The following is a 23,919-nucleotide window of genomic DNA, read 5'->3' on the forward strand; positions in this document are numbered from 1 at the left end:
AAGTTTAATCACTGAGGTCATTCAAGTTTGAAGTTTAGCTGAGGAAAGGGAGGCGAGGATCAAATCAATGAAAGGCCACTTAAGGACAACAATAGTAAGGAAAAATGAGAGTAGTGAGAGTAGATTTTGGCTCAGTTCCCACATCTCATTAAACCTTAGTTTAATGTAAACTATCAGCATGCTGATGCATGATGTACGAAAGGATTCCACGTCGCCTCCTCCTTCTCTTCTGCTGCTTCTGTCTCATGTAGATGGGGAAAGCTAGAGTCTGGCTTGCGTTGTCTGAACCCTGGTTTGGGGTTTGTTTTCTCCGACCAACTGTAAATTTTATTTTATTTCTTCAATTTATATACTGCCCTTTATCCAAATATCCCAGGGTGGTGTACAACATTAAAACATAATTTAAATACAATACAATTAAAACATAATTATAATATAATATAATATAATATAATATAATATAATATAATACAAGACAAGACAATATAATTTTATAGTAATAAAAAGCAGTAACAAAAACCACAGAAAATATCGTGGTAACAGTCCCCTCACATTTCAAAGGCCATAGATAGTTTAATGACTGAAGGCCTGGGTAAAGAGACTATTTTTGCCTGGTGCCTAAAGACACGTAATGATGGCACAAGGTGAGTCTCTCTGAGGAGAGCATTCCACAGACGAGGAGCCATCACATCAAAGGCTTGTTCTCTTGTTGTCGCCCTCTGAGCCTACCGGGGAGCAGATGGGGGGGGGAGGCTGTCTTTAAAGTATTGAGGTCCTGAGCCTTTATAGAGCACCAGCACTTGAATTGGGACTGTTAACCAACTGGCAGCCTGTGCAGTCAGGCCAGGATAGATGTCGTATGCTCAACTCCTCTTGCTCTGGTGAGCAACCTGGACGTCAAATTTTGCACCAGCTGAAGTTTCTGAACTGTCTTCAGAGGAAGCCCTACATATAACACATTGTAGTAATCTAACCTAGAGGTTACCATAGCATAGGCCAAAGCAGTTAGGCTATCCCTGTCCAGGTAGGGACAGAGCTGGGCCACCAAACGAAGCTGACAGAAGGCACCCCATGCCACTGAGACCACCTGGGCCTCAAGCAATAGCAATGGATCCAGGAGCACCCCCAGGCTATGTACATGTTCCTTTAGAGGGAGTATAACCCTTTCAAGAGCAGGCAGTCTCCCATCCACCTGGTCTAGGGAACCACCCACTAACAGCGCTTCAGTCTTCTCAGGATTGAGCTTCAGTTTATTGGCTCTCATCTAGACCATCAACGTCACCTTGGTTACTCGTGGTTTCTTTGGAGTAAAGTAAACAAGCCACAAGCCCAGGAGGACATGAGAAGCCAGACTCATGTTTGTTTTATCCACAGTACAGAAGAAACAGAGGAGGAGCACTACCGCAGCAATTGACTAGCGTGAACTAGCATGGTGCTCATTTGTATTAAACTGGTTTAATGTGGCCTGCAAACCAGGACTTTGAAAAAAAGAAGAACAAGCAGGCATATGGAGAAAAAAATGGAGAAAATACATCTTGCATAGAAAAGAGACTACTTATTTAAGAGATCAAAATTCAGTTTCTCCTTCCCTCCCTCTCACACACATTCACACAAGCGAAAAAATATGAAGTCTGCATAATACTAAATATTCCTCTCCCCCTACTTTTGCTTTCTCATTTCTTCCATCTGTTTCATCTTTTATTCTGCCATTTCTCCTGGCTGTGCCTCCTGTTTTCAAGCATCTACGCTGTCTCTCTCTTTCTCCTCACCTCCTCATGCTAAAACACTTTTGTCCCAGACATTGCATGGGATCCGTCTGTTTATTAATCCAGATTTATTCATGAATTTATGCTTCATCATGCCACTGATTTGTAGTCCCCCCCTTTCAAAATGGTGCAAAGTTAAATGGTGTCAGCATTAGCACATAATCCCACCCACTCAAAACTCCCACCAACCATCTCTGAGGTTGCAACTCTATACACCTTTACGTGGGAGTAGAGATGGGGCAGAAATTCAATTCAGTTGTCATTTATAGGCAAACCTGCCTAATCACCATTTCTGAAAAAACATACGAAGTGAAAAAGAAGCATTCTTTTAAATTTGTACTTCTTTGAATTCTGCATTGCAATTCTCCAAGCAAGCAATGTGTACATAATTTGTGCATGGGAGGGTAAAGTGTGCAAAAAAATCCAGGTATTTGCAAAGATAGCATACAATATGCATTATATAAGGGGAAAAGGCTTTGCAAAAATGTGCCCCTTGGGCAAAAAAGCATACCAAGTTGCATATTTCAGGATAAATTTGTAGTGAAATGCTGAATTTTCACAAGGATGTGGTATTTTAAAAAAATGACAAACCAATGTGAAAATTTGGAGAACTGAACTTAAGAATGTAAAAATGATCCTGAAGCTGTATGCCGGCTCCCTAGGCCAATAAAGTGAGATGAGCGCCACAATCCCAGAGTCGGTCACGACTGGACCTAATGGTCAGGGGTCCCTTTACCTTTACCTTACTGCCAAGAGGGCAATCACCCAGCCAAAAATTCCTGTAAAAGGCCTCAAGAGCTACTACAGTGGTGCCCTGCAAGACGAATGCCTCGCAAGACGGAAAACCCGCTAGACGAAAGGGTTTTCCGTTTTGGAGATGCTTCGCAAAACGAATTTCCCTATGGGCTTGCTTCGCAAGACGATAATGTCTTGCGAATTGCTGCGGGTTTTTTTCCCCTTTCCCCCCCTTTTTCTAAGCCGCTAAGCCGCTTATCAGCTGATCCGATAAGCCGATAAGCCGCTAAAAGCCGCTAAAAGCCGCTAATAGCGCTAATCCGCTAAGCCATCAATGGGCTTGCTTTGCAAGACGAAAAAACCGCTAGACAAAGAGACTCGCAGAACGGATTAATTTCGTCTTGCGAGGCACCACTGTATAAATTTGGTTATAACATAATAAAATTCATAAGGTGGGAAGAATCAACAGAAACAGAAATCAATAGAAAAATATTGTTTCTAAAGGTAAAACCCAAACTGATATTGCTGATGATTTTCACATACCAGTATATTTCAGTCTGGTATAATGTACAGAAAATGAGATCTGGGTCATTGGAGAAGTTCAAGACAGGCGAAAAATTAGAGCTCTCTTCGGCTAGCTTTCCAAATAATGCCATAAGCAGAATGAAATGCTGCTGTCAAATACTTGGCATATATTTACTTAAAAGCCTAATATAATGCTCCTAAAATCTGCAGTCAGCCTTCCTATAGGGCTGAACATTTCATGGCTAAACTACTTCTTTAAAAATGCAAGGATGGTTTCAAATACATTTCTTTTGGAACGGAAGGTTTCCAAGATTAAAGCACACGTCTTAACCAGCTTGTTTTACATTCCATTATAGTCCTGTGGATGGTGCAATGGGTGGCAAATGAATCAGAACAAGAGGATGAAAAGACAGAGAAAAAGAGTGAGTGAAAGCTCCGCACGTCAAGACATCACCCATTTTACACTTAAGAAATTTACAAAATCCCCATGGTCACAAAAATTGCTTTACTGCTGTACAGTAGCCTACATTTTTAATGTGATTTTGCTCACATTGTTGCAAGAGGCTTATTTGCCTCATGAAGTGCATGAGCTAAGATATAGGGGGAAATAGTCCAAAAGTGTCAGAGAATCAATATCACTCTTCAAAATGCAGCTTAGAAAGTTAAAAACCTGAGACATCAAATCCAAAAGCCCCTCAGTACAATGGTTGTTTGAGAGTAAGTCCTAGAGATTTCAGTGAGACCCAATCCTATACTGAGCATCCACCAGCCGATGGCGTGATAGGGTTAAGCAGAAGTCCTGCAATGCTGGGGGGGAAGGCTAAATATGCTGATAAATTTCAGCAGGACATCTACAAGAGAAGTGGGGAGTCTGCGGCCCTCTAGCTGTTGTTGGATGACAGCGCCCTTCATCCCTGGGCATCGGCCGCGCTGGCTAGAGCTGATGGGGTTTGTAGTGCAAGACATCTGGAGGAAGCAGCAGGCAATAGGGCTGCCTTCTGAATGCCCAGCATCAGTGCCGTTTCTGAGAGGGAGAGGGGCAAGAAGGAGTGAGGTGTGGGGTGGCGGTGGAGCCCATCCTATGCTCCTGCTGCCATGTGTTGCACCTGCCTTGCTTCCGACCCCCACTCCTCTCCCTCTGAGGAACTGGCAGCAAGCTTAATGTTTGGAAGGCAGCTGAGTAACGCCACTCCACCTGGGTCACTCCTCAGAGCACTACTGTCTGGAAGGCATTAGACTGAGGAAAGGTGCCATATCAAGTGGCAGGAAGCTGGCAGAGAAAGAGATCACCCACTGGAAATCCTCTCCCCCCCCCCAGGAAGCAGCCCCCCAGACGCAGTGGCAGAGCTTCATGCTCCAGCACCGGGGGGGGGGGGGCAGAGAGCAGGTGGGGGCGGGGCTGGCACGCGTCCCCACCTGTTCTCTGTCCGTAGGGGTGTGCCGCCCAGCGCGGGGGGGGGGGGCGCAGCTGCAATAGCACCCCGCCGGGATCACGCTGCCGGGGGCGGTGTGCTCTCCCCACATGCCTCTTCCTCCGCCAAGGCCATTTTGATGTATTTTTAATCCTTGTTGGAAGCCGCCCAGAATGGCTGGGGAAACCCAGCCAGATGGGTAGGGTACAAATAATACATTATTATTATTATTATTATTATTGATCATTGGCTGATTGGAGCTGATGCGAGTTGGAGTCCAATGCCATCAGGAGGCCACAGATATAGGAAGAGTGCTGCCCATGCAGAGGAAGCTGAGTCCCAGAGGCATACGCAAAGACAGAATGAAATCTGGGATATTCATGTTGCTTGTTTTGTAGGACATGTTCCATTTCATTCATTGTATTTAAAATAGTTGTAGGCTGCCTTTAAGGACTTGAATGCTCTCAATGCAACTTCCACTAGAATATATAAGTAACATCAATTAACTCCAAAACCATGAAACGTAACACTAAAATAACCACCAAAAAGCCACCACAATATTAAATAAGCATTCCATACCAGTAACCTCTGATAAATAATTATGGATAAAACCACTTCAGCCCATGAAAACTTATTAAACAAACATAACCAACAACAAAAAAAGTGTTTCAGCCTGTTCTAAAGGCCTTTAGTGATGGGCCTTGACAGACCCCATTTGGCAAATTTTAAGGATATTGCACCAACATAAATACTGGTGACGCTGAATCTTTCTCCAAGACAAACTCCAGCACACTCTTCTGATTAATGCACTGGTGGAACACAGAAGCAGTTATTGCCATCCATGTTAAACAGGGCGTGGGTGGCGCTGTGGTTAAACCACAGAGCCTAGGGCTTGCCAATCAGAAGGTTGGTGGTTTGAATCCCCGCGATGGGGTGAGCTCCCATTGTTCGGTCCCAGCTCCTGCCCACCTAACAATTCGAAAGCACGTCAAAGTGCAAGTAGACAAATAGGTACCGCTCCAGCGGGAAGGTAAACGGCATTTCTGTGCGCTGCTCTGGTTCGCCAGAAGCGGCTTAGTCATGCTGGTCACATGACCCGGAAAAACCATCTGCAGACAAATAGAGCGAGATGAGCGTGCAACCCCAGAGTCGTCCACGACTGGACCTAACGGCCAGGGGTACCTTTACCTTTATTTCACTATATTTGTATAGGAGAACTCCTATACATAAAGTTGCTTTCTCAACTAAGTATTTCCTGTGAAGGTGTTTTAAAAATACAATCATCAGACAGTTCAGGTATTAGAGAAGTGACTTATTTCAAGGACAAACACTATGGCAATAATTCATAGTGTAATGGAAGGATTAGCAGATATACCTGTCAGGAAGTTAAACGAGAACATTATTGTCTCTCTTAAAGGCCTCAGCTACATTTGTAAAGATAAAGCGCTTTATATGCGCTACAACACTACGACACCATAGTGTGGAGTCCCGTTTTTCGCCAACGGAACTTCCGTAAATGAAGTTTACAACACGTTTAACTGAATTGTTTCTTTGATGTTTCTAGATCCAGCCGAGAACAGTACAGATGCAGGAAACTCCTGACTTCACCATTTAGTTTAGCCACTAGGTGGCACTGGACTTACAAGCAAGTCCAGTGCCACCTAGTGACTAAACTAAATAATGACATTATCCATACACAGCAATGAAAAAAATACTGTAGCATATTGTGTTTTTATCCATGCATACATTTTCAATAATCTGAAGTGAGTTATATCCCTGCCACAAACATTTCTACTCTAGTCTCTAATATAAGAGTAAAAGGAAGAAGGAAAGATTGGGGGCATGCTGTCACTCTTTGTTAAAAAGTCTCATTATAAGATGTCCTTTGTGTGTGTGTGTTTCTTTTAAAGCCAGTATCCTCATTTGGGGGGGGGGGGAGCGGTGGTGGTGGGGGATCTGATAGTAAGGTACTCATTTGTATGAGGGCATATGTGGCAATTATCCTACAAAGATACAGTATTCATTTCAGGCAATTGCCACGGGCTCGGCATTACTGAGAGGAGTAAAAAAGCATTAGAATCAACAGGGGGAAAAAGGATATTCCAGTTTTTCTACCCGCTACCTTGAACATACTTCACGTTTAATTTCACCCTATTGCCACGGGCACTGTGTTGTTATGACAGCTGATCTGCCATTGAATAGCTGTAAAAGAAAATCAACAAAGGATCGCTTCAGTGACTTTCGATGCAATTTATTGGAGCTTGTATCTTGCGGCTGCTGCCGCCTGTCGGGGTAATGACACATGATGGGTGATTAAAGTGCAAGTCCTTAAATCAAAGCTGTGCTGATGGTCTGAAGAGGCAGCAAACAGCACTTGGAGCTTGTTCTTCTCGCATGGTGGGAGGACCTCATTAGGACCAAAGTAAAAAAAAAAAAATGCCTGTTATACTAACAAGAGCAAATTCTTGTGTCTAGGGAAAGTTTTTTCATGTTTTCAAGGTTTAGCATAAATTTTCCTGCAGCTCCTCTCTGAGTCTGGCTGTGCGATCAAACACAGTAATATAAAAAATACTGATTTGTTATCATGTGCCAGCATGCATCTGAGGATAACAACTGCAAATTCAGGTGATTCTAGTGCTTCCATTTATTTTTATACATTCCACAGCTTTTGGCTTTCATCAGGCAGAAACTCAGCTTTTCCATTTGATATTCTTAAATGACAATTACATATAAAACGTATAAAGCAATGAGCAATTAGGTATTTGCCAGAATGGTATAGTGGCAATAAATAAAGCATCCGGAGACTTATATGAGAAAGCCTAAGGGGAAGGGAGGCAGGGAAGGCATGAAGGCTATACTCACAAGGCAGAGAACTGAAAACAAAAGGATCACCTCCTTGCAGTGTAATTTACAATGAGTTGTGAAAAACCAAAATCACTTAGGATCCCTGATTTTACTATATCCCCAGGAGGCTATTCTATTATCTGGGTGCCACAAATAAAAAAAAAAAGTACTTTGTTTTCTTGTTTTGTTTTAATCTTCCTTTTCCACTCACAGTCACTTTTACATTTGGTAATTCCTGGCCATATTTCTTCATCACGAACCACAGATAGTATTTTTTAAAATAAAAATCAGGCAGATGCATCCTGCCTTTACACAGACTTAAGGGCACATGCTCATTGGGAAGCAGTAGATTGTGGTGTTTATGCCTTTAGGTGCTTCACTTATTTACTTAGGCACTTCTGTGTCATTTTGCAAGGCAAATGAGACATATACATATACATATACATATACATACACACAAAGCCTGGAATCACAAATGGGCCATAATCTCATTCATATATATTTTAAAATATCGTTCCACGTAAATGTTCCAAATATCCATATCTGGCATCACGAATACCTGATAAACATCAGATATTAATTCTGCATATGGCTAGGGTGCCTCCAAGCTCTCATTATTTTGTGGGAAGAAAGCACATACCAGAAATTTAGTTTTGCACAATTAAAGTGGGCTAAAATGATTGAAATGCATCCTGCCACCCTAGCACAACAAATCCACTATTTAAAAACAACAACAGACTATTTGTAGTTAGGAAAGTGATGGGGGGGGGGGAGCACAGAAAAGTGTGGGACGGGTGGAAAAATGGGAAAGTTTTTAGCACCTTGCAAGCAAATCAGGATGAATGTGCATTGTCCTGAAATCAGCCTGTAAAGAAATCGGAATGAATGCTTGATAAAGACTGGACAGAGTCTGACCAAGACATAAGCTTTGTGCAAGCAAATCAAGAAGAATAATCAATAATCAAGTCATCTGGAGATCCCTAAGTCTCTGGAAACCAATGGCACCTCTGGAAAGTTGATTGAGTCAATAATGCATCTGTTGTTGAGAAGAACAGCAGATGCTTTGTTGTATTGTTTGGCTTGCTACAGCAGTTGTTGCAACACAGTCCCAAGTAGGCAGACTAGATCATTTTTATATAAAAAGGTATAATTATTTGTGTATAATTATCTCATTTTAAAATATTGGAGTTATTCAACTGCTAGCAAGTTGTGAAAACATATTACTGGTGGTTTGTGAGATGAGAGGTGTTGATCTTTACATACATCTTCCTCAGAGCAGCAAATTACTTCCTGGACTCTCGTGACCTAAATGATGCTTCTTAATCGGCATTAGTTTCTCAGTAGCTCTATCATAGTAAAGTTTGCCCAAAAAGCCTCTAATTACTAAGGAATGCACTGGGAGAGGGTGGACGAGGAGGCTTACCCGGAAAAGATCTGTCAATCATTTTTGCATTTTTGAGAACTACATTTCTTTCTAACCTTGTCACCCAGAAAACGCTGCCTGTAGCACTTTTCCCTCCCTCCTCTCATTCTGAGTAGAAGGAGAGGCAGTTAGAGTGTGACCTTGCAGAGCTGGGCAAACACATTATGTGGGATCAATTAATGGCTAGCAGTGAGTCACACTGCGAGGGAGCTTGAGGCTTGCAGTAGTACAGATATCCCTCAGGACTGGAGCAGAAAAGCCAATATTGAAGGCAGCAGGGAGGGGTGCATGTGCGTGTGTGTAAGAAGCAAGGAAAATGGTGGAGGAAAATACAACAAAGGAACAATAAAGCAACAAATGAAAGCATGAACGTGAATAAAAGATCTGCAGAACACCACAGAGGTTCTTATTGCTATTGCCTATGAAACACCAATCATATAATTCTGCCTATTGATCTCTCAACTGCCTTTAATGTATGCTTGGCTCAAGGCAGTCTCGCCTAACAAACAGTGCATGTGGTAACTGCTTTTCAAATGCAAGACTGAACGTGTGAGTGTGCAGAGAGAGGAGGGGAGGGGGGAGAGAGAGGGGGGAGTGCATGGCATTGCATGTCTATGTTTGTTATCTTAGAGCCGGAGGAGCTTTCATTAGATTCAAACAGTAACTGACTCTCCAGAGAGGTCCCTGCTCTTATTTGATAAGGGATGCTCTTTTATCACACATGAAACTGCATGGCATGATCAGACAAAGACTGTGTATAGCTGTCAACCAAGGAGAAGCTAGGGTGGGGTTTTTTGTACCTGATTACTAAAAGGCACTGCGTTACTACTAATCTACAACTGGCCTGTTAACAGTTGCCTTGGAAAACTGCTGTTCTGCCTGATTTCTTAAAAACAAACAAAGCCCAACACTGCAAAATGTGAGCAATTCCTCATATCTTGTCTTGTGTGTTATACTGGACCATTCCAGATTAATTAGGACAAAAAGTCCTCTCATCACTGAGACAGTATATCAATAAATCATAGAATTGTAAAGTTGGAAGGGACCCTGAGGATCATTTAGACCAACCCCCTGCAATGCAGGAATATGCAGCTGTTCCATACAGGGATCGAACCTGTGACCTTGGCATTATCAGCACCATGCTCTAACCAACTAAGCTAGAGAAGAAACACACATTTTCAACCAGGGATTAATGCCACTAGTATGCCCTGAAAAGACCTGTGCTAAATCTTTTCAAAGCCTTCAATGTTCAGCACTACTTAGTATTCAGAATCTTTCATCAAACTTCAGGGGGCCCTCAGCGTAGTGCTGTCAATTGACCTCTACCTCACTCCAAAACACAACCCCCATACAGACATGCCTTTTTTAAAAAAACTTGCCACTATCCTCCTCACCTGGCCCCCAGGCAACGTTTTGGTTTCCATCCACAGTAGCCACCTGCCACTTAAATTTGTCCCCAGTGTAAAGTGCTGGCCCCACAGGTTTCCTAGATCTATGGGCCAAGACATTGCATTCTGGGTAAATGAAATTATATACGATTCTGTGAGGTTGCTGCACCACAGGCCTTGAAACCACAACCCTAGCACAGCTATTTATTTAGTGAACACAATCCTATTAAGCAAAGCGAAAGCGCCGTCATAGGAATGGTTCATAACCTTCATGTGCTCAGTGAATCAGATAAAAGTGCCACCCTCAGCAAAATCTTCCATAGCCTATATCCCTCTATTCACTAGTCTAGTGGGCCATAAAACTCTCCTTACTTGTGGTAATGTGTTTCAAAGGACTTCAGTAACACAGTGGTAGGTCATCACCTGACTGACAGACTGAAGTACTGCGTTACTGATGCTAGGCCCAGCTCTCATGACACGAGGAGTCCATGGAAATATTCCTTACGCAGCACTTCCACAAGGTAACACGCAGGAACCCACTATTGACCCGTCCAATAAAAGACAAGAGTGGAGTGCCTGGTTTGAGACCTCCAAGAGTCAGTCAGGCATATTCACACTATTTTATTCCCTCTCTCAAGAAAGGAGACCCGTCGTTTATATAACAGCTTTTGCAACCAACTGATGACAAATCTGAAGGACAAAACGAAGAATATTCCTAACTGTCCCCGTATTCTAGAAACTCAGTGTTAATCCAAAAGGCCAGAGTTCAAATTATTATCTAAAACAAGAGATAGAAATAAGAAAGTAGAATGTAGCTTAAAGGCATGAGCATGACTCTCCACCCTTTCAATAGGGTAGAAAAAAGCCCACTGCATTATGGCATGGTCCAGTCCTAGATTCTGCAAGACAACAGTGCACATGAAGACACAAAGCTCTTCCCCATATATAAGGGAAACCTCTATGCACACTGTCAGAGCCACCCGAGGTCCCAGCTCACAAGAGACCAAAGTCCAGTCCAAGTTATGTACAAAAGGATTTATTGAAGATCATTGTAGCCATTACATCCCAACTCCGTGGCTCCGCATCTGTTACCCTTAGATGTTAGAAGTCCCCTCTGAGTCCGTCCCTCCCCTGCACCAATTTAAGAGGCTTGTACTGCTCCACCTTTTCCTCTCTTTCCTTTTCCGCAGGGTCTTCCTGCCCCCCTGTCTTCCCTCTTTCCGGGACTCCCCAGAGGCTGAGTCTTCTCCCGCCTGCTCCCCCCTCCTTCGTGCTTTGGCACCAGGCTCCTCCTCAGAGCTCTCCTCATTTCCGCGCGCCTCTATATTTGAACTTGGCGCGCGTACGTTGCCTCTGACCTTCCTTTCTACAGTTACGCTGCTCTCGGTACTACACTCCTCCCTTTCAGGCAGGACGTCTTGCTCCGAACTCCTCCCCCTTCCTCCTTCCTGTCCTGCTCTTTCTGACACACTGGCAACTCCCCCCCCTCCACTCCTTTCCGACGGGGGAGCTGGTCCCGCTTTGCCACTCCCACTGGGGATTCCCTCTTCGTTCCCCTCTTTCTGACTGCTTCCCTCTCTATTGCCCCTTGGCCTGACCAGGGGGGCTCCCTTCTGGGAATCCTCTGATTCGCTAGACGGACTTTGGGACAACCTCGGCTCGTTGTCGTCCTCTTCCTCCTCGCCCTCGCTCTCTGTCTCCTCTCTCCCTAAAACCCTGACATCCATCCCCCCCTCGAAGCCCCCCCTTCCCCCCTTCCGCTCATCGGGTGCAGGTTGTGGAAGCTGCCGCTCTTCGGAGGCGGACGCAGGATACAGATTCTGCACCTCCATCTCCTCTGTTTGCGGTTCGTTGTACGACTGTTCGAATTCGGGTTCTTGACCCAAGGTGTTCTCTTCTCCCTCCTCCATTGGTACCTGGTCCGGTGCTGCCTGCCAAGGTCCCGTCAGCCATTTCCTGCGCCAGTCCTCCTCTGGTTGCTCGTCCCACCAATAAGAGGGTTCTGTGTCCACCCCCGAACACGATCCCCTGGGCGAGTTGGAGTCCGGCGACCTTTCTTCGGCTGAAGAAAAGCCGTGGAAAGTGCTGCCTGAACATGTGGGCGTAAAGAGCCAGTCATCAAAGTACTCGGCTGGCATGGGTCTATGAGGGAAAAGGGCATGGAACTCGTCTTTTAAAAGAGGTTCGTCTAAGGCGTAGCCCGGCACCCAACCATTGGCACTGACTGGGGCACCCTCTCTGACTAGAAAATATTCTACTCCCTCTTGCCCCCATCTCGAGTCCAGGATCTCTGTGACCTCGTTGAGTGGTTCGGCCCTAGGCGCCCTCTCCCTCTCCTGTGACTTAGTGTGTTGTTGCGTGACTGTGTCAGACTCCTGAAACCTGTGCGGTGCCTTGTAGGGAGTGAGCACTGATCTATGAAAGACCGGGTGCACTCTGGAACCTTCGGGGAGGGCTAGTCGAAAGGCTACAGGGTTGATTTTAGCCTCCACCTGGTACGGCCCTAACTGCCTGTGCCCCAGCTTCTTCTTGGCCAACGACTTGGCTGGCATCGCTTGGGCCGCTAACCACACCCAGTCCCCCACCTGGATCTCCTCTCCCTCTCTCCTGTTTTTGTCAGCCTGCACCTTATATGCTTGCTTGGCCAGCTCTAAATGTCTCCGCAACTCTTCGTGCACCTCCTGCAGCCCCGCTGCAAACTGGTCGGCTCCTTGCGGCACCCCCTCTCCCGGTGCCACGAACCCCGGGAAGGTTCTGGGATGACGACCATTGTTCGCGAAAAACGGCGTCACCCCCGTGGACGCGTGCTTCGTGTTGTTATAGGCAAACTCTGCCATCGGCAGGTAGTCCACCCAAACTGCTGGTCGCTGGTTGGCGTAACATCTCAGGTACTGCTGCATGATCGCGTTGACCCTCTCAGCTTGGCCGTTGGTTTGTGGGTGTCTTGCCGACGTGAGGTTGATCTTGACGTTCAGGATACCTAAAAGCTTCTGCCAAAAATTGGAAACAAACTGGCGCCCCCTGTCGGACAGGATGGACTGCGGCAGCCCATGCACCTTGAACACGTGATCGATGAAGAGTTTGGCAGTCTGTTCCGCCGTCGCCACCTTTGCGCATGGAATGAAGTGCGCCATCTTGGTGAACAGGTCCACAACCACCAGTACCGCCGTCTTCCCCCTGGAGCTGGGCAGGTCAGTAACGAAGTCCAGAGCTACCCTCTCCCACGGTTGCTGTGGCGTTTCCAGCGGTTCCAACAGCCCCGCTGGCTTCTGGTGTACTGGCTTGAACCTCTGACAAGTGTCACACCTGGCGACGTAATCCGCTACCTCTCCACGCATCCGGGGCCACCAAAAGTCTCTTGCCACCAGTTCTATTGTCTTCTCCTTACCGAAGTGGCCCGCACTGGGGGCGTCGTGCAACTGCTGCAGAACCTTTGCGCGAAGCTCGTCGCTTGGCACGTAGAGGGCACCTTTGCGAGTTAGCAGCCCGTCGCGTAGTTGGAACTCTTCGCCACTCTGCACACCTCTGCGCAATTCCTCCATCTTGGACTGTGCGAACTGATCCACTTGCAACGCGCGTCGCACCGCGTCCAGATCTACTGTGGCGGCAGCGCACGACCACGCCTGCGGTGCGAAAATGTGCTTGGCTGCTACAGGCGCCGCTTCATCGAGATATTGCGGTTTCCTGGATAGCGCATCGGCTATAACGTTGGAATCTCCTGGGACGTACTCTATCCGAAAGTCGAAATCCGCGAAGAATTCCGCCCAGCGCATGTGCCTCTGGCTTTGGAGCTTCGCCGTGCGCCAATACTCTAGGTTCTTGTGATCCGTGCGGACCTGTACTGTGTGCTTGGCTCCTATGAGGAAGTGTCGCCACGCTTTGAAAGCTGCGTGAATGGCTAACAGCTCCCTGTCCCATATGGTGTAGTTTTGCTCCGCTTTGCTGAGCTTTCTGGAGTAAAAGGCACCGGGTCTCCAGTTGCCATGTGGATCTTCTTGCAGGAGTACGGCTCCAACTGCTCTGTCTGACGCGTCGGTCTCTACTCGCATGGGCTTGCCTGGATTCACGTGCAGCAGCTGCTCCTCGGAGGCGAAAAGGCTTTTAAGCTTCCGAAAAGAGCGCTCTGCCTGTTCCGTCCACACGAACCTCTTCTTCTTGGAACTCAGAGTGTCCGTGATCGCTGCCGTCTCCTTTGCAAAACCTCTGATGAATTTGCGGTAGAAGTTGGCGAAGCCGATGAATCTCTGGACTTCCTTCCGATTGCGGGGGCTCTTCCAGTCCAACACCGCGCGGACCTTGGCGCTGTCCATGGCCAGCCCCTTGTCAGACAGCTTGTAGCCTAGGAAATCCACCTCCGTCACATCAAACTGGCACTTCTCTAACTTGGCGTAGAGCCTGTTCTCCCGTAGTCTTTGCAGGACTTCCTTTACATCCTTCTCATGGGCCTCCTCCGTTTCCGAAAAGATCAGGATGTCGTCGAGGAAACACACGCATTTCTTGTAGAGAAGTCCCGCTAGCACGTGATGCATAAAGGCTTGGAAGACGTGAGATCCATTTTGGAGACCAAATGGCATAACTCTGTATTCATACGTGCCCAGAGGCGTGAACATGGCCGTCTTCCACTCATCGCCCTCCCGGATGCGTATGAGGTTATACGCTCCACGCAGATCCAACTTGGTGAAGATCTTCCCCTTCCTTACGGTTGCCAGGAGATCATCTATCTTGGGCATGGGGAAGGCCTTGGGCTTGGTCATACTGTTTATGGACCTATAGTCCACAATAAGTCTTTTTTGGGGCGTGTCCTTTTTCTTTACAAAGAAAACAGGACTGCCCCCCACCGCTTTCGATTCCCGGATGAATCCGCGCTGCAAATTGTGCTCTATGAACTCCCTGAGCTCTTGCATCTCGTCCTCAGACATGGAATACAGCTTTGCAGTCGGCAACTGCGCCCCTGGCACCAGGTCGATGGCACAATCATAGGGTCTGTGGGGCGGCAACTGGTCAGCTTCCTTCTCGCAGAAAACCTCCAGGAACCCTTCGTACTTGCTAGGTACTGCCTGCACCATGCCCAGTCGCAGCTGCTGCTCAGCCCCCTCCTCCTGGCACGACTGGATGCAGTTTTGAGCACAGTACGATGAGCAAAAGGTGATCTGGCGTTGGTACCACGCTACAGCAGGACTGTGTCTCTCCAGCCAACTCATGCCCAATACTATAGGCGTGTCAGACAGGTGGGTGACATTGAAGCTAATGACTTCCCGGTGATCTCCAATCCGCATCACCATGGGAGGCGTCTGATGCACCACTTGCCCTCCAAGCAATTTCCTGCCATCCACCGTGACTACGTTCAGAGGTGTTGTGGCTGGCAGAAGCGCTATGCGATGCTGCTTGACAAATTGCATCCCCACGAAATCGGCGTTGCTCCCGGAATCGATCGTGAGGGGCACTTCTATGGGGGTCCCATCTGGCAACTGCAGTGTTGCGGTGAGCTGCACTGCTGGCTTGGGTGGTAAAGGGTCTGTAGGTTGCAAAAATGCTGAGGACTGTTCTACAGATCCGCCTGGCTGAGCCCCAGCATTTGTGCTTCCAGCCAGGCATTGCCGTTTCCCTGAGGCTCCTCTTCTTGGGTCACTTCTGCTGCTACCGTTGCTAAAGCTGCAGTGTGCTTCTGGAGCCTCTGGGGACACTCTTTCGCCATGTGCAGTGCACTGTCGCAGATGTAACACTTCCTGGTCCCTCTAGGAGGCTTCGCCTTTACTGCACCGGAAGCCGGGGCTCTGGCTGTTGCTTGAGCCTTAGCACCACCAAGTTCCATCGGCTCCTCCCCCTGCCTGCCCAGCGGCGAGGGATGTGACTGACTGAACTCCCTGGGGATGAAAGAAGACGTCCTCGCTGGTGGACGCACCTGCCGTTCTTCCTCATTGTGCCAAAGACGCCCCTCGTGCCTTATCCCAATCGATAAAGCCCTCTGCACAAGTTCCTCCAGGGTCTGAGGTCTGTCTCCCCTGGCAAGTTCATCCTTAATGGGACCGCTGAGACCCTCCCAGAACAAATCCCTCACTTTCTCCTCCTCATCTTTAAAGTCATGACGAAGCAAGTGCAATGCATACAAAACGTCTGCTTTGAAACTGGGATAATGCTTCAGGTTCCCATCGAAGTGGGTGACTAGGCTGCCCCCCCTCCTTCCAAGTCCAATTCCCTCTGATCTGGACCCTGGGAACCCTTCCCTGCTTGCACGCTCCCACCTCGTTTGCAGGTCTTGGCAGCGCTTCTCCATTTCGTCATGCTTCTTCTGAGACGCAAGGACTGCAGCTGTGAGTTCGGACACTGTATTCCGCAGCGCTGTCAGCTGATCCTCCGCACTCATGGCCGTTACCGTTTGTGAGCTTTGCAAAAAAAAAATTTTGCGTTCTGTGGAGGGGACTTTCTGTCAGAGCCACCCGAGGTCCCAGCTCACAAGAGACCAAAGTCCAGTCCAAGTTATGTACAAAAGGATTTATTGAAGATCATTGTAGCCATTACATCCCAACTCCGTGGCTCCGCATCTGTTACCCTTAGATGTTAGAAGTCCCCTCTGAGTCCGTCCCTCCCCTGCACCAATTTAAGAGGCTTGTACTGCTCCACCTTTTCCTCTCTTTCCTTTTCCGCAGGGTCTTCCTGCCCCCCTGTCTTCCCTCTTTCCGGGACTCCCCAGAGGCTGAGTCTTCTCCCGCCTGCTCCCCCCTCCTTCGTGCTTTGGCACCAGGCTCCTCCTCAGAGCTCTCCTCATTTCCGCGCGCCTCTATATTTGAACTTGGCGCGCGTACGTTGCCTCTGACCTTCCTTTCTACAGTTACGCTGCTCTCGGTACTACACTCCTCCCTTTCAGGCAGGACGTCTTGCTCCGAACTCCTCCCCCTTCCTCCTTCCTGTCCTGCTCTTTCTGACACACTGGCAACTCCCCCCCCTCCACTCCTTTCCGACGGGGGAGCTGGTCCCGCTTTGCCACTCCCACTGGGGATTCCCTCTTCGTTCCCCTCTTTCTGACTGCTTCCCTCTCTATTGCCCCTTGGCCTGACCAGGGGGGCTCCCTTCTGGGAATCCTCTGATTCGCTAGACGGACTTTGGGACAACCTCGGCTCGTTGTCGTCCTCTTCCTCCTCGCCCTCGCTCTCTGTCTCCTCTCTCCCTAAAACCCTGACACACACATATTTGTTGAACTTGTCAAAATGGCTCATAATGTGGGAGCCAGCCATACCGCCACCTCTTTTTTGAGAAATGTGGCTATTTACTATGAATGGCCTAGTGCAGGAGTTCCCAAATGGTGGTCCATGGACTGACTACCAGTGGTCCATGAGCTTCATTCAGGCGCTCCATGGCAAGTCAGCCAGTGTGGCATAGTGGTTAAGAGCAGTAGTCTCGTAATCTGGTGAACCGGGTTCGCATCCCCACTCCTCCACGTGCAGCTGCTGGGTGACCTTGGGCTAGTCACACTTCTTGTTTTTTTTTTTTTTTTAATAATATTTTATTAAGTTTTATCAAAGAAAAAGGTTACATAAAGAAAAACACAAAGTATATAAACATACAAAGAACATCAGAATGCAATAAAACCAAGAGTTAACACATAAGAAAAGAAAAAGAAAAAGAAAAAATTAAAACACTTGGGCTAGTCACACTTCTTGAAGTCTCTCAGTCTCACTCACCTCACAGAGTGTTTGTTGTGGGGGAGGAAGGGAATGGAGATTGTTAGCCGCTTTGAGACTCCTTGGGGTAGTGATAAAGTGGGATATAGAAATCCAAACTCTTCTAAATATGAATACGAATCTTAATTGCATTGCTATTAGGTGTTTCTAACATTAGGTTGTATTCAAAGCTAGTCTGACTCAGAGCAGACCCATTGAAGTTAATGGAAAATAACTAACTGCACATTCCTAACCATGCTACTCAGAAGTAAGTCCTGTTGAGTTCAATATTAGAAATAAAAGAAGCAATTAAGAATAAAATTAGAAATCAAACAGCATCTAGCACAGCACACTACAATTGCTACAACAGAAAAATCATGAAGTGGTCCACCAAGAGCATCAGAAAGTTTCAAGTGGTCCACGGGGGGGGGGGGAGTTTGGGAACATCTGGCCCAGTGACTGCAGAACAAAGGATGCATGCTATTGTTGAGAAATCATCAGTTCTCATAGTGACAGAAACAGGGGACCTTGAGCTGAGATGCTGTCATTATGAAAACTAAAAATAATGAATAAGCATCCCCTGGTGAAAGCATTCTCAAGCACTATGCAGTGATTTGAATCAACTCTGTCTTGGTTTAATATATCAATGTAATACAAAAGGTGTCCCATACCCTAAGACAACCTTTCCCAACCTGGTGCCCTCCAGATATTTTTTGTCTATAACTCCCATCAGCCGCAGCTCTGCTGGGTGGAGCTGATGGGAGTTATATCTCCCCCCCCCAAGTCAGTGTGGTGTGGTGGTTAGAGTGTCAGACTAGGACCTGGGAGACCAGGGTTCAAATCCCCCACCCAGCCATGAAGTTTCCTGGGTGGCCTTGGGTCAGTCACTGCCTCTCAGCCTAACCCACCTCACAGGGTTGTTGTGGGGAGCAAAGGAGGAGGGGGAGAACCTTGTATGCCACCTCAAACTCCTTGGAGGAAAAGGAGGAAAATATAAATGCAATAAATACATTACAATAAAACATATGGGAAGCACCAGGTAGGAGCCCCAGGTAAGACCACTCCAAGGGGCTCCAAATATGGTCCCAGAAGTTGACTGAAATGTTTGATATGCAGTGTCAACTCTTCCCCTCCCTTGCACACTTAATCTTCCTCTAGTTGTACCCAGCATTTTCTGTCTATATATTTAAATACAGGAGATTACAGATATGCCTTTGCAACTTAATAGTTATTACTTGGATCAGGAATAAATTCTTACTTTTAACAGTGAGGTACATGGACTTGCTGACGTCAGCCCCCACATCATTGCTGACCTTGCAGAGGTAGTATCCACTATCTTCTTCCAGCACATGCTTGATCAACAAGGAGCCATTTGTGAGAAGCTGGATGCGCCCATTCAATGCAATTGGCTGGAACTGGGGGACTCCAGCACCTATTGCAAGAATAAAAGGTGAATCGGAAGGTGGAAATAAGACACAAGAGGGGAGAAGAGTGTTATCATGGACAGAACCAAACTAAAGTGACCTAGGATTTTCAGACCCCCTCCACTAAATTGGAGGGTGGCGAGGAAGGAGAGACTGCTTTATGACAAAATGTTATAAATCAAATCACATAGAAAAAGGCGTTCTTATGATGCTTGTAATAATCGCTGTGAGCCAGATTGAAAATAAAGCACTTAGGTTGACAACCATATTTATTGTGGTTTAGTGCAGTGAGCTGCCCAGAGTGGCTGGGGAAACCCAGCCAGATGGGCGGGGTATAAATAATAAAACTTATTTTTATTATGATTATTTAGTTCCCTGATAGCTAAATTATGCTCAATTTATGCTTGAATATCCAGAAATGTATGCAATCCTCATGACACCAAAAGAATAAATAAATAAAATTAACATTGGGAATAGAACACAGAGCAAACAAGAAACGAAGCAGTGGAATGCCTCTGTGGAAGGAAACTAGGATATTTATGCTGCCCATGTGGTTCCTTTCATCTTGATATTTCTAAAGTGGTGTGGAAGAAACCGCTGGAAGCAGTTCCCCTGCCCTCGTGTACCAGTACATGCCAGCAGACAGATGTTCTTCAGGACTAATCTGCAGGCTATTCATGGCCTGCAGATGCTTCCAGAACTGTAACAATGTAGGACCTGGGCACAACTCCTTGGGAAAGTTTGGCAAAGTCCCCATGTAAATCTTCCTTGAGATGATGGAAGACGATGGGTTAGGGCCCACTGCAACTGCATTGGCCACATCATTTTCAGGGTGCCTGCAGCAAATAGCACTTGGAACAACAATGGCAAGTATTGGCTACCTGTTTGTATTAGAACAGTGATATTCAAGTGACAGTCAAATATGGTTACAACACCAATGATATTGAACAGTAAGCTTTAAAAGGCTAACAAGCTAGCTGACCCATTGAGAAAGATCATTTAACCTACTTCATAGTCCTCATTCTTCTCATGAACAGCTTCCAAAACCATAAGATTTCTGAGTGACTTTTTAAAAAGAAATCAAAGGCTAAAAGGCACTGAGGTCTAAAGTTTAGTAGTTCAAAAGAACATGTAGGTTCTGAAAGGCTGGACCTAGTGTTTTTGTTTTTAAATCAGCTTTGATACCCAAATATGCCATACAGAAAATTAGGTAGGTAGGACACCATCCACCATGTAATGTTTTTTAAGTTAAAAAATAAATACAATCTGCCAATTGCATATATTTGGTTAGAGTCAAGTGGGGCCAGAAATAATACTCTTGTTATATGAACAGAAAACATTAATGCATTAGGTAAATCATGAACTAAATTACTAGGTATGCTAATGCTGCCTGACCTTTCAAAGGGCTGAAAGGATATGATTGGCTGTATTACCCATGGATTTCTTCCATTAAAAAAATAATAATCAGTTCAGTTGGTACCAAGGATGGATACTGAAAATCAGAACAAAAATACTGGACTTCACATCAAGGATCTAAGAACACTGTATCTGGTCAACCAATAATGGGAAATGGAGAGAGGGAAATCAGAAACAGATAACATAATATACGCATTACTGGGGACTACCAAGTATGGCTAAGATATTTATCAAGGTGAACTCCAAAGTGGTGCCCTATTAAAAAATTAGTAAGGGATAATAATCAGCATGCAAAGAACTATTAAAAAGTGTAAGAAGGCCAAGAGGTGTTTGGACTTGCAGTGTCCCCTCCTTCAAACAGCAACCATACCTGCCCATTACATGACAATTTCTTTTTGAAATGGAGGGTAGTTTCAAAAGCTGTTTGTGATACAGTAATTAGGACTGGCTGTTCCCTTTCAGACCGTATGCAAGCAAGGAAATTGCTGACTTTTGGCCACCAGCATCACCAACATCTTTCTGAAGAGATGTATTCTTTTAAATGTGGTAATTATACCGGGCACATAGAGGTATTAATCCCTTCTGTAAACTACCGTAAACATGTTAACTGAAATAAAGCACTTCAGATTTTTCAATTATTGTACTGTAATTTTCTGTGTATAAAATTGGGTTTTTTTTTAGTATAATACAATGTTAAAAATTGGGGGTCGTCTTATACATGGGTATCAGTGAGGGGGACAGGCGATTGGTGGCAGCTGTGAGTAGGAGACTTTCAGAAGTGATTGGGGCAATTCCCCCATTTCCTTAATTTGGATTCCCCCAAAATAGGGGTCATCTTATACACAGGGGCGTGTTATACATGGGGGGGGGGAATGGCATATTATCAGTGTGGGGAAATACCTTTGGAATACTTCCAGACAATTGTGGGGACAGGGTAGCCTTCTGCAGAGCAGTTGAGGATCACAGCTTTTCCATAAATCCCATCTTGATCACTTGGCTGAACCACAAATCTGGGAGGAACTGGAGGGGAACAAAAAGAAAAGAAAGAAGTGATTTGCAAAGCCAGAAAGAATGTTCTACTAATGATAAAGTCTTTTTCAAGAACTTAAAGTGCATGCAAGAGATGCAGATGACTTTAAAGCTCACTGAGTAACTTTTGGGAATGGCAAAATGAGTACTTGTTACAGCTTACATAGGCTACCCATCCTAATTCAGATGGAATGGAGCTGGGTAGCACCTGCATATCAGTGGCACCACATTCCACTTCCCCAGCAGTTTCGTATACATATTATACAACATGGAAGCCAAGACTGTGGGACCCCATAGCGCTATTAACATAGGACTGAATGAGAAGCTTCCAATGCTATTTCCTGATAATGCCCCTGATTGCCCATCCACAAACCACAGAATCACTCCAATAGACTACTGTGGTCAACAATAGCGAAAGCAGCCAGAGAAGGATTTTACCCTGTCTCTGTTGATGAGTTCATATAGATTTACAGGATGGTTTCCTTCAGCATACCCTAGATTATGCAACTTGATCATTCTGAAATTTATTCATTTTTGCCTCTCCCCGCACCCTTCCTCATAATGTCTGCTAGGGGCTAAAGTGCAGGCTGATTCATATAAATGTCCATGTCCAGCAATCTGTGGGTTGAGCCAAGCTGACTGCATGGCAAACCAGTTGTTTGATTACTCCATCACCAGCTCAGCTCGATTGTCAGCATACTAACAGTTTTGCAAATTAAATGCAATTCATCATGTGCTGACAGGTGAGCTGAGCAAGCAATGGAGTGACCACATGACTGCTTAGCTCTGTAGCGAGCAGCATAAAGGGTTGATTCAAACCTCTCCTTGCCTATATGAAGAAGGCTATTTAGCCCAGCCTAAAATCTGCAGTTCAATGTGTACTTGCTGCAATATTAAAACTAGAAAACCTGCATTCTAGTACACAGGTGGTAACCCCGCCAGGGTTGAAATGTTACTTGCAGTCCGTGGGTATGGTGGAAGAGCAAAGCTATCTGGGACTGCAGGTAGTTCAGGGAAGGAGTCGTCTATGTCCAAGGAGGAAAGCAAAGCTATCTCCTCCAGAGCTAGAATTAAGGTATCGCTATCTGCTGGGGCTCTTTCACCACAGAAGCTTCTAAGTGGGGCAACCACTATGGAAACTGTTTTCTAGGGAGTTGCTTTCTCTGTCCTTGTAGTCTTTGGCACTCTCCTTTGACTGAGAGGGATCAAGATCCTGGGCTATGAGACTACCAGAGGCAGTGCTGATCTGTGACCAGCTGGACGGGTGTCACCTAAGTGCCACAGAGAAGAAGCCAACCACAACTTCATCAGGCAAAATGCCCCAATGGCACAGAGAGGAAGTTGACCGGGTGTGGTTGCTAGATTCTCCCATTTAAGACAGCTGGCACTTTGCACTGTGTTTTAAAGAAAATTAACCTGAGACCTAAGGGGATTTTTAAAAAATTGTTCTTTTTATTTATTTATATTAAACTAACTTGCATACTGCTCTTCACCCAAAAATCTCAGGCAAGTTCACAACATAAAAATACAAAAGAGAAACACAAAATACATAATAAAAACAAAAGCAAAAGCAAAGCAATACCCCCCCCCCAATAATATTGCCATTAAACAGCTTTACTCAGGAACCAATGGTCTTGGTTAGTGAACTTGTTTTGGCTCATAGGCTGTCAGTTGATGAACACCAAAGAACTAACACATCAAACCATAATCATGCAGACACAAGCTCAGTATTTGAACAATTGTGATGGTATTCTTAAAACACCAAGCAAAATGAAAATATTCCCCCAATAGCAGAACATAATTCAGATCTCCAGATCAAAAGTGAATAATTGGCACAGTGGGAAATGATCTAACCACAGTAATGTATTGAACCCAAGAAGCAGCACTTCAAATACTTCCATATATTAAATTATGTGGTTTCCAGCTGTACCTGAAAACATTTCTAGATTGTTGGTTAGGTTTCCATGCAACACTTTCACACAGAATAAAAAGCCTTCTGAGGCTTCTTTAAAAAAACCCCAAAAAACCCACCTTATTGTGGTGTTTGTTCTCTAACAAGAGAGGAGAGATTCTAATATATTCAAAGTTTCTGGGAGCCACAAGCAGGATGAGTACTGTTGCACTAAGTTCCTGCTTGCAGGCTTCCCATTGGCATCTGGTTGACCACTGTAAAAGCAGGATGCTGAAGTAAATGGGCCTTTGACCTGACCCAGCAGGCCTCCTCATATCTTTCAAACTTGTATGTCCCATCAGACAACTGTTATTGGAAAATACTGTTGACTTCTATCTAATTGTCACC

General features: G+C 45.7%; 1 protein-coding gene across 1 annotated transcript in view; it reads right to left on the minus strand.

The window, feature by feature from the left end:
- Positions 1 to 23,919, minus strand: part of DSCAM (DS cell adhesion molecule) — a 336,030-nt gene that overhangs the window by 110,895 nt on the left and 201,216 nt on the right. The window contains exons 10-11 of the mRNA XM_081859359.1: positions 21,492 to 21,611; positions 19,010 to 19,183 (exon numbers count right to left, since the gene is read on the minus strand). Of these exons, the coding sequence (XP_081715485.1) occupies positions 19,010 to 19,183; positions 21,492 to 21,611 (294 nt within the window). The remainder of the gene's footprint in view (positions 1 to 19,009; positions 19,184 to 21,491; positions 21,612 to 23,919) is intronic.

Source organism: Podarcis erhardii (assembly GCF_964252035.2).
Source record: "Podarcis erhardii genome assembly, chromosome: 4".
NCBI lineage: Eukaryota > Metazoa > Chordata > Lepidosauria > Squamata > Lacertidae > Podarcis > Podarcis erhardii.